The 12,516-nt window shown below is 39.7% G+C and overlaps 1 protein-coding gene across 1 annotated transcript; it reads left to right on the top strand.

The window, feature by feature from the left end:
* The first annotated feature begins 3,410 nt into the window (after positions 1–3,410).
* Positions 3,411–12,161, top strand: LOC120020939 (torsin-1A-like). Its single transcript, XM_038964584.1, has 5 exons — positions 3,411–3,690; positions 7,945–8,210; positions 8,595–8,761; positions 10,916–11,043; positions 11,414–12,161. Exons 1-5 carry the CDS (start codon positions 3,501–3,503, stop codon positions 11,656–11,658), a joined length of 996 nt encoding a protein of 331 aa, XP_038820512.1. The 5' UTR covers positions 3,411–3,500; the 3' UTR covers positions 11,659–12,161.
* Positions 12,162–12,516: the final 355 nt, after the last annotated feature.

Here is a 12,516-nt window from a genome sequence, read left to right as displayed (position 1 = left end):
ACACTGTTGACTCTTCTTTAGATGCTGTTTTTACCGTACATGAGATGGGTTCAGCCTTAAAAGGCTGTGGATATACAGCCCCAGGTCAGTTGTGCTATGTAATGTTTAATCATCTACCTGATAAGGTCATACATGTTCTCCTGGGATTATTTAATAAGATTTGGAGTGGGGGGGTTATACCTTCTGGTTGGAAACATGCCTGGTAAGGACCTTTCATGTGCTCATAGTTATAGACCAATAGCACTGACCTCTAACCATTGTAAACTGATGGAAAAGATTATAGTCATATTTCCAGGAACATTGAGGTTTATTGAGTCAATGTCAAAGTGGATTCCGTAAAGGTAGATCTACTTTGAATGCATTAGTAAAGGTGAACAATGAAGTTGAAAAAACTGGTCATGAAAGAAGTAATGGCTACTGTCTTTTTTTACATTGAAAAGGCTTATGACACTATGTGGAGAGAAGGCCTACTGAATAAGATGGAAAGAATTGGTATTGGTGGGAGATTATATAACTGGGTTACGGCCTTCTTATTTAAATCGCTCTTTTCGAGTTAATTGGATCAATTTGATTTAATGCCTATGGAGTTGTCAATGAGCAAATGTTGTTCAATGAGCGATTTAAATGGAAAGATCATGTCATAAACAAAGTGTAAGAAGGTGGTGAATCTTATGCGCTCGGTCTCTGGTTATGGGGGTGCTGACAGACAATTGTTTATGGATATTTATAGAGCTCTGATCAGGACGACAATTGATTACAGGTGTATAGTTTATGGAATAGCGCTGAAGATTTGACTTCAGAAGCTGGACAGAATCCAGTATATAGCTTTAAGGATATGTATTGGTGCATTTAAATCAACACCTGTATGTGCCTTACTAGTGGAAGCAGGTGAGATGCCTTTTGGATATACGGTGTACAAAATTGTCATTAGCTTATTGGGTTAAGTGAGGTTGAGCATCCCACTGCTACTGTTTTAGATGACTGTTGGGAATATACTAGTAGACAAGGTAGTGGTTTTGGTTGGAAAGCTTGCTCATCAGAGTGGTTTGAGGGAGTTGGAGGTTGGCCCTTCTGTGGTGATAGGGGATGTTCCTCCATGGTTACTCCCAGATCCTGTTGTTGATCTAACCTTGGTAGAGAAAAGGAAATATTGGTCAGAAGTCAGTGATATAGGGAAACTGGTTGACAATTACATTGGCAGAAGTTCTTGTGCTTTTTTACCGCTTTTCACAGATGGATCCAAGGACCCAGATAGTGGGCAGGCGTTTACATTCCTGAATTTGATGTGCAGATATGTAGAAGACTAACACATCAACTTTCAGTGTACTCAGTTGAACCGTAGCCAATAATAGTTGCCCTCCAGTGGGTGGAGAACGTACAACCTGTTAGAATTATAGTATGTTCAGATTCTGTGTTGAGTTGTTCATCATCAGGTAAATCTAATAGGAGTTGGAGGTATTAATGTTATTATGGAGAATTGAGAGAATGGGTGTATTAGTGAGATTCTGCTGGGTCCCAGCACATTCAGGTTTGGAAGGGAATAAAAATTAAGACCAATTAGCCAAAAGAGCTTTGAAACAAGATATAATTGATATAAATGTTCCACTGGGTAGAGGTGAGGCCAAATATAAAATCAGAGCCATTTTGATAGATGTGTGGCAGAAGAGATGGAACTCTGAGCCCAAGGGTCGGCCTTTATATGCTCTCCAAAGAAAGACTGGGAAGGAAGAGGTGGTGTTTGCTCGATTGCGCTTAGGACATTGTATATTGAACTTGTCATTACATCTGGTTGGCAAGCATGTGAATGGTTTGTGTCTGGTGTATGGTTGATGAAACAGTGGATCATGTGTTATATTGTTGTAAGTATGTTCAAGTGAGGGAAAGCTTGAAATGTAGGGTCATTGAGGTTGGACAGGGCTGGGGGGGATTTTGGGGATTGGGGAGGGACTATTAGAAGTTAGTAGGGCTCTTCTGTATATTCTCAGAAGTACTGAGTTAGGAAGGGGGATTTAGAAAGGTTGTAAACCGTGATTGACCACACACTAAAGCACAGTAAGTGGCAGCATGCACCTTTAATGTTGGTTTGCAGACAGCCATTATGTCATAGAAGAAGCTCAGACCACAGAATAGTGATGGGCATTCCGGCTCTTCTCAGTGAGCCTGCTCGTTCGGCTCAGCTCACCAAAAAGAGCCGGCTCTTTTGGCTCCCAAACGGCTCTTTACATTTTTTTGGTGTATTTTTTCAAGTCAAACCGTTTGTGTTAGTTTGACTATGATTAGTATATTTAGAATTGTTTTAACACCATTAAATGAAATCATACTCTACCTTAACCACAATGTATTTAAAAATGCATTGGTTTGTTATTAAAAAGAATGCTTTTAAACTTAATGTATATGAATGTAACAATTAAAAACGAATAGAATATGGCACCATATCAAAGAAATAAATAGCAATGTGCAAAACTGCAGCATCCCACTTTAAACATTAAACTGGTCCCTCTTTTCTCCTTTATTACCATGTTATAACCAGCAGCACACAGCAATGCTGAACATATTTTGCTTTTGTGAGATTTGCATTCAGAAATGCAAGCTGCCTCACTTTCGAGGGGCTGATGCGGGTTCTTCTCTCAGTAATTATTTGTCCCGTTTTCGAGAAGACCCTCTGAGGGAACGGATGTGGCCATTAATTTGCACCTTTAATTTTGGTTTGCGGACAGCCACTATGTCATGGAGGTAGAAGAAGTTCAGACCAGAGTTGTGGCTCGCTCATGCGGTGTTTTGGCTATAACGTTACTATTGGGGGGCATTTAAGATTAACGGTGTTGCAACTTAATAAAAAAAAAAACATTCTCATTTGTAGTACGTAAAGGCATTGTGGTCCTTGGCTACTTACATTTCTCAGGCTCACTCAGAACACCTCTGGCCCTTAACATTGTAGGCTTTTTGAATATAATTTGCAGTTTTACCGTTAAAATTCTGAAATGCTGAATGACATCCATGTGAAAAACCATGGCCGAACGTAGCCGATGTTGAATGCGATCCCTTTTGTGGCTGTGGTAACGAGTGACAACCAGCAAAGTCAAAATGGGCTATATCGTAAAAATTAATGAACATAAATGTAGCTTTTTGGTCTTCATTTCAGGTTGGTGGTGTAGTTAGGGTTGTTTAAAATCCGGGTGTAAGAACGTACATTGTATAAATATGCGGGGTTTAGCCATTTATTATGCCGCGTTCATCTGCTATTCGGAACTAGGAAACTCGGAAATGCCTGAATTGATGTTTCGTTGAACACTGCACGTGTTAACGAATATTAGTTAGCAAATCGGAAATATCCGAGTTTCATAGTTGCGGCTAGTATACCTGGTGACGAACCTTTTGCTACAGATTTGCTTTTGCTGTCGCATAATGATTACGGAGGAGGAAATAGCTGATTTGGACTCTTAACGTCTTTGCGTTTCTAAATTATAAACTTGGTAGCTAAATGTTTATTTGAAGTTAAAATGAAAGCAACATACGCAACCTATTTCGTATATTATGTGTTGATATCGAGTGGTTTTGTGAATGCGTTCGAACCAATCTCAACCACATTTGTGGTCGGTGCGGGAGTTGGTTTAGCAGCAGTGGGGCGGAAAATTTACAATTATGTATATGAGAGTTGCAATTCAAAATGGATTGCTTTTAATTCAACAGGTATGTGTACAGCTACATATTAAATGGTTGTGCTAACGTGGTTCACTTAGGCTATTTGATCATGTAGACACAGTCAGTCCTTTTGCGTTTTAATCTTAAAATTGTTTATCGATCGCCACCAATATAACGTTGGCCTACTTTAGACAACAAGGGTTGACTTTAGGGTCGTTTAAATATTGTGCGGGCGGGCGGCTTGAGAAAACGATACCTTAAATCCATGAATGTAGCAGTCTTGTGCAGTTTATATCTATAGGCTACATAGAAGTTTGTCATTTATTTTAGGCTATTTGGTGTTGGTGCATAAACCCAAGCTTTAAGGCCAGGACTTTAAACACAGAGAGATCATAGAGAGATCTCTGTCCTAGTGGATTGGACCATGATGTTTGATGTTCAGTGACTTGTTAGTTCATGTAATTGTTGTTGATACTTTAGTGGCTGAATGCTACAAAGTCCTCAAATGTAACTGGGTAAGATTGAAATTCCGTTTATGCTTTACAAAACAATCATACCGCAACATTATTTTTCTGCCCAGTTAGCGGGTAGATTTGCTTTTAGCCAAATCCTTTTAGAGCAAGCCAAATAATTTCATGTTTTAAAAGTTATCCTAGATCAGGATTCATTGTTTGAATGGTAAGATGCCAATCATTTGAGTGCGCGCCAAGTAGCCAACATCCTTTCGCCAAATGGGAACGGGCAGAAAAATCAATCGACGTAGCCAATAAGAACTAGTAGGCTACGTTTACATGGACGGAAATAATTTGATATTAAACTGATTACGGCAGTAGGCAGATTATGCAACAGCCATGTAAACACCTTACTCTGCTTGTCTTAATCGTCGTAAAATCTAAGGTTAACACCTCGTTTTCTGAGCAATCTTTAGAATTATAAGGACATCTAAACACCTTAATTGGCGTTCCAAATGGGTTTGATTTGTGCATGTATCCTCACCGTTAGCGCAAGCCTACCAGTTTGGCACGAGGGAAGTGAGTAATTGTGTCTATATATATATATATATTTTCCTTTATTTAACTAGGCAAGTCAGTTAAGAACAATCTTATTTACAATGACGGCCTACACCGGCCAAACCCGGACAATGCTGGGCCAATTGTGCGCCGCCCTATGGGACTCCCGATCACGGCCGGTTGTGTAACAGCCTGGACAGTTATCTATGCCTCTTAGAAGTAGTTCACATCAGGGGAGCAGAAGTGAGGGGGACATAACCTGGCAGGGGGCCTCCCTCAGTTTTTTTGTGTGGATCTAAAGCTTATTATACTAGGGCTGTCCTTGATCAAAAAAACATCTTGGTCAACCAAGAGTAGCCTTTTTTTTTTGACTAATCAAAATTTGAACTTTTTCCATAATCAACTGTATGTACTAAACTAGTCAGATGCTTTAAGCACGTTTGATTAAAAAAATGACACAAATGACTCAAAAGGGAGCCAGAGGTCAATTTAGCCTAACCAGAAGAAATAAAACCTGTTCCCGACCCTCCTTCTGCTGCTGCTGGCCTTCACAGATTCTGCTGGTATGCTCCTGAAGTTGCCGGTAATAGGCTACACCAGCGGTAGGAAACCTTCTCCATCTGGAGTGCCAATTTCTAACAATTTGCGTGCCATTTATGATTTCCATATGCACACATTTTTGTGGAACAGTTTAATTGAATTGATGATAGTCTTTGTCTCGATCATTGTCTGTGATTAATCAACATTCTATCTAATAAAATGTATACAAATCTAAAAGTTACTTTTATTGCCATTTGCCAACTATGTAATAATGACCTACATAAAGCCAACACAACATTGCAGGTAGAAAATAAATATCATATAAATTACATTGGCTACGCATGGCCTGTCTGCATCGATCTTGAAACATTGTATCAACTATCAACTGGGTCGCCCCAAAACTCGTGCTAGCAAACTTGAGACATTGTATAAAATATTCTGGGCCCTCAGTTTCCATTGCCAGTGATCTCGGGACAGACACAGCTGTAGGCTTTTTGTGCACGGGATAAGAAGTAATCAGGTATTTTATGACGTTTCCACTGGATCAGAGCATTACAATTTTTGCTTTGGTCATCGAAAGGGAGAGCTGAAAATATTGTTCAAATTCTTTGAGGGCCTGTTGTCATTCACAATTGATTGTCAAAATACTTTGTTTACTTGCTGTATGAAGGTGAAGAAAAAATTACTTTGAGAAGCTCCGCAGCTCATTAGTGGGGGTGAGTATTTCTGATTGTCATAACTATCAGACATCCCCCAAATGGGCTCGTTACAAACTAAAGATGATTAATTAATTGACAACTCGTAAATGTAATGAAATCAACCAAACTTGTTTCTCAAGTGTAGCATAGGTTGTGAGTTCTGCAAAACACATGTCCACTCCGACAATGAGAACTAATGGTAAATGACTGTAATAAAAATATATTGAATGCATTAACAGAAATTACCATAACCAAACATTTCAGATTTGAAAATTTGGGAATCAATGGTAAATGTAAGTTACATCACCAGTAGTATGTAATGGGGAATTGATAGACACAGCAAACAATTCACACAATGAATACCCACGAAATGGCAGAAGAGTGCATTCTGGAGAGAGATGTGCATCTGAGCCACAATACCCATATTCTTGAACCGTGGCCTCGCCAATGGATTAGTCCACTGAGACAGACACAAATCACACGTATCTCTTGTGCCATGAAAAATATATATATATTTGTGACTGCGACTAAATAAAAAAATGCAATACAGACCCCTTTTGTCATACAGTAGGCTATACCAAAAAAAGCACCCATCCCAAGTGAAAGTTGTGCCCCTGTTTCACATACAAACATGTCCAAACTCAGAATCAAATATGCTTCCAAAAAATAACATGGTAGAATATTTATTTTGATAGACAATTTTCTGTATGAGTGTGCTATCAGGTAGCTCAATTTCAGATGCCGACGTAAACAGGATTATTAGGGAAATCGTTCTTCTTGCAAAGCATTTGAACTTTATAATCAAACTATTATATTAACATTAACTATCCACAATCACATTGTATGTATGTAACCGTACAATTGTCTGAGTTTAATTCAATAAGAGAAAATCTGCAAAATAATAAGGGAGGGCCTGAAAAGTAATGTTTGGGAAAGATTTGGGGAATTGGTAAAAATGGATGATAGATTGCTATGTTATGTGTGATTGTGAGGCACTATACACATTTGACAGGGACTTCAAATAGGCCTATGCATGTCAAAGGAACTGTAGTCTAGGCTACTGTTCAGATGGGTAAAATGGAAACTGAAATCAGGACACTAAGTGTATAACCTCTCACATAGCCTTAATAGTAACTCCTACAGAATTAAGCATTTCTTGCAGTAAAATGATACACCAAATGTAGGCACAATTTTGACTCAGGAACAGGAGTGGAGAAATATGATTTCTTTCATTCAGCATCTTGAGAGAATGCGCAGTTAGCACCTCTACAGACAGTATCTATCTTTATCAGCATCAGAAAAGCTAAAAGTATTTCAACCAAATAAAATATGCATCCAAGCCGAACTGAAATCTTATCAGAAACATGTTGGGTTGTTTTCACAGCTTTCTATTTCCTTACAACGGTCAAACTGAAATTTGAAACATATAGTCTTACATTTTTTATTTTTTGTTATTGCATTTACTCCCCGGTCCCTAAACATATTTGCTCCACGAAATAGAACTTTACTGATGTCAACTAACATTGATAGGCTGAACCCTTTAATTATGACATTATTCTGGTGAGCAAGGGTTTGTTTAGTCTTTCAGGGCAACATATAATGACAGAAGAGAAGAAGCTGCATGTATCTAATTATAGGCCTTGAGGTTGACGAACAAATCACCTACCAAAAGGCTGTTTCTGCTTATGATTTCCAACATATCTAAATCAGGCAAAAAAATATCCTGCAACCCCTGACAAAAAATTGTTCCACCATCTGACTGTAGCCTACAGCACATTTTCTATATTAGCAGGTTAGGGTTGAGTGCGGGCCTCAGATTTTCAATTTATCACATAAAGTCGGGTGGTGGTGGAAGGGTTATTAGCAATTGCGGCCGGGTACGAGTGAACGAGCAGCTGACCCGTGCACCACTAGCCTACTTAGCAGCTGTGTGCTACATGTGTAACTAATCATGTTATTAAGATAACCACCTATAATTTGTATAGAAATAATGGCGTATTCGTAGCACGTCCCATTCATTGACACTTAATAATCAACTCCTGCCCTGTCATCAGGTTTGGAAGTGGCCCTAGATCAGAAGCTGTTTGGTCAACATGTTGCCTCCAGAGTCGTCCAGAAAGCTGTAACGGGTTTCATGAACGATAAAAACCCTATAAAGCCCCTGGTGCTCTCTCTACATGGCTGGAGTGGCACAGGGAAGAACTTAGTCAGCCAGTTGATAGCTGAAAACATCTACAAGAAGGGCATGGCCAGCAAGTTTGTCCATCTGTTTGTGACTTCTACTCACTTACTTCATTCGAGTCAGCTTGAGAACTACAAGGTAAAACAAATATGTTGTTATATAATCCCCAGTAACTGGCAGGGAAATTTCAATGGAGAATTAGGCTGTAAAAAAAATAAACACTTATGCATGTTCATTATCAGTGAAATTCAAATCTTACCCTACGAGGTCCGGAATACTACTGGTTTTCTGTTCTACCTGAGAATTAATTGCACCCACCTGGTGTCCCAGGTCTAAATCGATCCCTGGTTGAATGGGAAGAATGAAGAACAAAAAAGCAGTGGAACTGGCTTCAAGGTCAAAGATTTGAATTTGAGGGTTCTATATGATACAGGATGTATATCAGATTTTTGTGCCTATGTTGTGAGCGATCTTCACTGCTGTAGATAAGTCTGTGTTTTTACTGCTGTGACCATCCCTCAGTCTCAGCTGCAGCAGTGGATCAAAGGCAACGTCACCAACTGCCCACGTTCCATGTTCATCTTTGACGGGATGCACCCTGGCCTAATTGACTGTATAAAGCCCTACCTGGGTTACTACGAATATCTGAATGGGGTCTCATACCGCCAAGCCATCTTCATCTTCCTCAGGTAGGCCAGACAGACCAGCAGTGTGTGATAAGAATTCATGTGTTTTTGGATACTTTAGATTTTTTTTTTTTACAGTCAAATTTATTAGACATACATCATCCTATCTTTCCCACAATTTAACGACTCGTTGTAGTAACCATGGTTTTACTTACCTAAACGTCAGCTGTCAATCAGATACGGCTCCCAAAACTAAACTTCAGTCACTTCAGATTTTTTATTTTGCAAATAAAATCACTACACATGAACCTAATAGAGGTCGACCGATTATGATTTTTCAACGCCGATACCGATACCGATTATTGGAGGATCAAAAAAGCCGATACCGTTAAATCGGCAAATTTATAAAAAAATATATATATATTTTTTTTTATAATGACAATTACAACAATATTGAATAAACACTTATTTTAACTTAATATAATACATCAATAAAAAATATTTAGCCTCAAGTAAATAATGAAACATGTTCAATTTGGTTTAAATGGTGCAAAAACAAAGTGTTGGAGAAGAAAGTAAAAGTGCAATATGTGCTATGTAAGAAAGCTAACGTTTCAGTTCCTTGCTCAGAACATGAGAACATATGAAAGCTGGTGGTTCCTTTTAACATGAGTCTTCAATATTCCCAGGTAAGAAGTTTTAGGTTGTAGTTATTATAGGAATTATAGGACTATTTCCCTCTATACCATTTGTATTTCATATACCTTTGACTATTGGATGTTCTTATAGGCACTTTAGTATTGCAAGTGTAACAGTATAGTTTCCGTCCCTCTCCTCGCTCCTCCCTGGGCTCGAACAAGCAACACAACGACAACAGCCACCATCGAAGCAGCGTTACCCATGCAGAGCAAGTGGAACAACTACTAGAAAGCTCAGAGCGAGTGATGTTTGAAACGCTATTAGCGCGCGCTAACTAGCCAGCCATTTCACTTCGGTTACACCAGCCTCATCTCCGGAGTTGATAGGCTTGAAGTCATAAACAGCGCAATGCTTGACGCACAACGAAGAGCTGCTGGCAAACCGCACGAAAGTGCTGTTTGAATGAATGTTTACGCGCCTGCTTCTGTTTACCACCGCTGTCAGATACTTAGATACTTGTATGCTCAGTCAGATTATATGCAACACAGGACACGCTAGATAATATCTAGTAATATCATCAACCATGTGTAGTTAACTAGTGGTTATGATTGATTGTTTTTTTTATAAGATGTAATATCATCAACCATGTGTAGTTAACTAGTGGTTATGATTGATTGTTTTTTTTATAAGATAAGTTTAATGCTAGCTAGCAATTTACCTTGGCTTACTGCATTCGCGTAACAGGCAGTCTCCTTGTGGAGTGCAACGAGAGAGAGGCAGGTCGTTATTGCGTTGGACTAGTTAACTGTAAGGTTGCAAGATTGGATCCCTCGAGCTGACAAGGTGAAAATCTGTCGTTCTGCCCCTGAACAAGGCAGTTAACCCACCGTTCCTAGGCCGTCATTGAAAATAAGAATGTGTTCTTAACTGACTTGCCTAGTTAAATAAAGGTATAATTTTTTTGTTATTTTTTTATCGCTAAATCGGCGCCCAAAAATACCGATTTCCGATTGTTATGAAAACTTGAAATCGGCCCTAATTAATCGGCCATTCCGATTAATCGGTCGGCCTCTAGAACCTAATGCATTTATAAACTACCCCATGTCCGGACCAGTGAGGAAGAAAAAGAACGTTGGACCCAGCTTAAAGTGGCAATATTTATGGGCGACCTGACTAAACTCACATAGAAATGTGTGTAGTAGATCCATCATTCTACTTGAAAGCAAGTCTAAGAAGGAGTAGATCAGTTATGTGCTCAATTTCTATGCCTCCCATTCTTAAGTTTTGTTTTTGTCTTTTTACTTTTACTCATTTTTTTTACACCAGCTTCAAACAGCTGAAACAACAATATTATTAGTTGTAGAAAATATATTTCAAAGCGTTTTACATTTACATTTAAGTCATTTAGCAGACGCTCTTATCCAGAGCGACTTACAAATTGGTTTAGATGGTACAGTGATTCTCTAGCTTATTTTGTGTCACAAATTGAAATTGTGCAAACTATTAGTTTTAGCAACCAGGACATTTCTGCATAGTGCAACTTTAATATCTACTAGTTTGTTTTGCTCATCTCCAAAGCAACACTGGAGTACAGCACATAACACAGGTGGCCCTGGACTTCCGGAAAGCAGGTCGAGACCGAGAGGAGATAAAGTTGCATGACTTAGAACCAGCTCTCTCCCTGTCCTTGTTCAACAACAAGAAGAGTAAGCCACTTTGCTGTCCTTCTTTAGGGCTGAAGCCTAATTTATGCACTTTTGGTAACTATTTTTTATATTTAACAAATCATGCACATGTTTCTCTAAGGTCAGGATTCTCTCCTTTATGTTACTAAGCCTGGGGTTAGAAGACTGGGGATGTTATTGGAGTCTTTTCAGACCTTCAATACAAAGATTACCTGTGATATCTATATTCTGTCTATATTCTGTCCATCTGCCTTTCTTGCCCCTGCCCATCTTATGACTATCCTTACCCCCTAGGCACTTGTGTACATCTGAGAGGATTGGGTAAGCAATTGGTGGTAGCTTCTTCTTGCCCATCTCATGACTGTGTCCCTCCCTCCCTTTCTCTGTGTAGGTGGGTTGTGGCCCTCGAGTCTGATGGACAGGAACCTAGTTGACTCCATTGTCCCCTTCCTGCCTCTGGAGTACAGACACGTGCTGCTGTGTGTCATGGCAGATATGTCTGCCAAGGGCCTGGAGCCCAACCAGGATGTGGTCGACAAGATGGCCAGAGACATGGTCTATTTCCCCAAGAGCGAGAATATCTTCTCCGTCAAGGGCTGCAAGACCATCAACGCAAGGCTAGATTACTTCACATAGTGCATGTTTGAGGCCAACTACGTTGCTGCCGGCGGCTGCAGACTGACCGATCTAATCATAATGAGTAGTAATTTAGGAAGAAAGGTGGTTTGTAGGTCTGATCAGTCGGTCTGCAGTTGCTGACGGTAATGTAGACGATCTCAGAGGGAACAGCTACTGTATCTATCTACCTCTTACTCTACTGTGTGCTCTTTCTTAATGAGAACATCTCCGCCAGTTGGAGTGAGGAAGTCCGTGACTGATGACCCGCCCCTCAGGCCTCTCACCGTCAACACAACCATGGAGAACATCAACGGTCTTGTTCTGATGGTGTCACTTCTCCCTGAAGATGGATTACTGAGAGGGAGGAGGGTGGATTTAAGAAGAGATACAAAAATATATTTAAAACACTGAGGGTAAACGCTATTCTTTTTAACCAATCAAGGTGCTTGTTCCTGATTTGTTTATTCTGTAAATGATTATCTCCAAATAATGATTTCCTTTTTCATGGAATTCTGCTGCACATGAACTGTGGCAGGTGAAAATTAGTTGTGTATTAGAAAGAAATGTGGTTTAAAGTTACAATCTGAAATACTGTAGAAAAGGCCCATGGAGTTGGTGGAAGAATCCTTTCATTCATGGCCACTTACTCAGCTTGGCCAGGGGCGCTTTAATTAGGTCAGGTGGAAATGTCCGACAGATCTCAACTCCATAAAAGGGGGAAGTCTCCATCGCCCGATCTTGCTGCTTTCTCGTCCTTAACTTCGTCTAATCCAGAAGTTCTGTGTGTCCATGAATCCTCGTAAGTCCACCGAATCTGTTACCTTTCATCTGAACTATCTGTTGCGATCGGGAGAGTGGGCCTTCAGTTATTGTTTA

The sequence above is a fragment of the Salvelinus namaycush genome, chromosome 26, assembly GCF_016432855.1.
Source record: "Salvelinus namaycush isolate Seneca chromosome 26, SaNama_1.0, whole genome shotgun sequence".
Classification (NCBI taxonomy): domain Eukaryota; kingdom Metazoa; phylum Chordata; class Actinopteri; order Salmoniformes; family Salmonidae; genus Salvelinus; species Salvelinus namaycush.
This window is presented reverse-complemented; position numbering and strand designations above follow the sequence as displayed.

Bases quoted from the DNA above. Each gene is read 5' to 3' on its own strand.
- LOC120020939 (XM_038964584.1), top strand. From the start codon at position 3,501: ATGAAAGCAACATACGCAACCTATTTCGTATATTATGTGTTGATATCG. The intron at 8,211-8,594 runs GTAAAACAAATA...ACCATCCCTCAG, and splicing joins GTCAGCTTGAGAACTACAAG to TCTCAGCTGCAGCAGTGGAT. The intron at 8,762-10,915 runs GTAGGCCAGACA...TCATCTCCAAAG, and splicing joins GCCATCTTCATCTTCCTCAG to CAACACTGGAGTACAGCACA.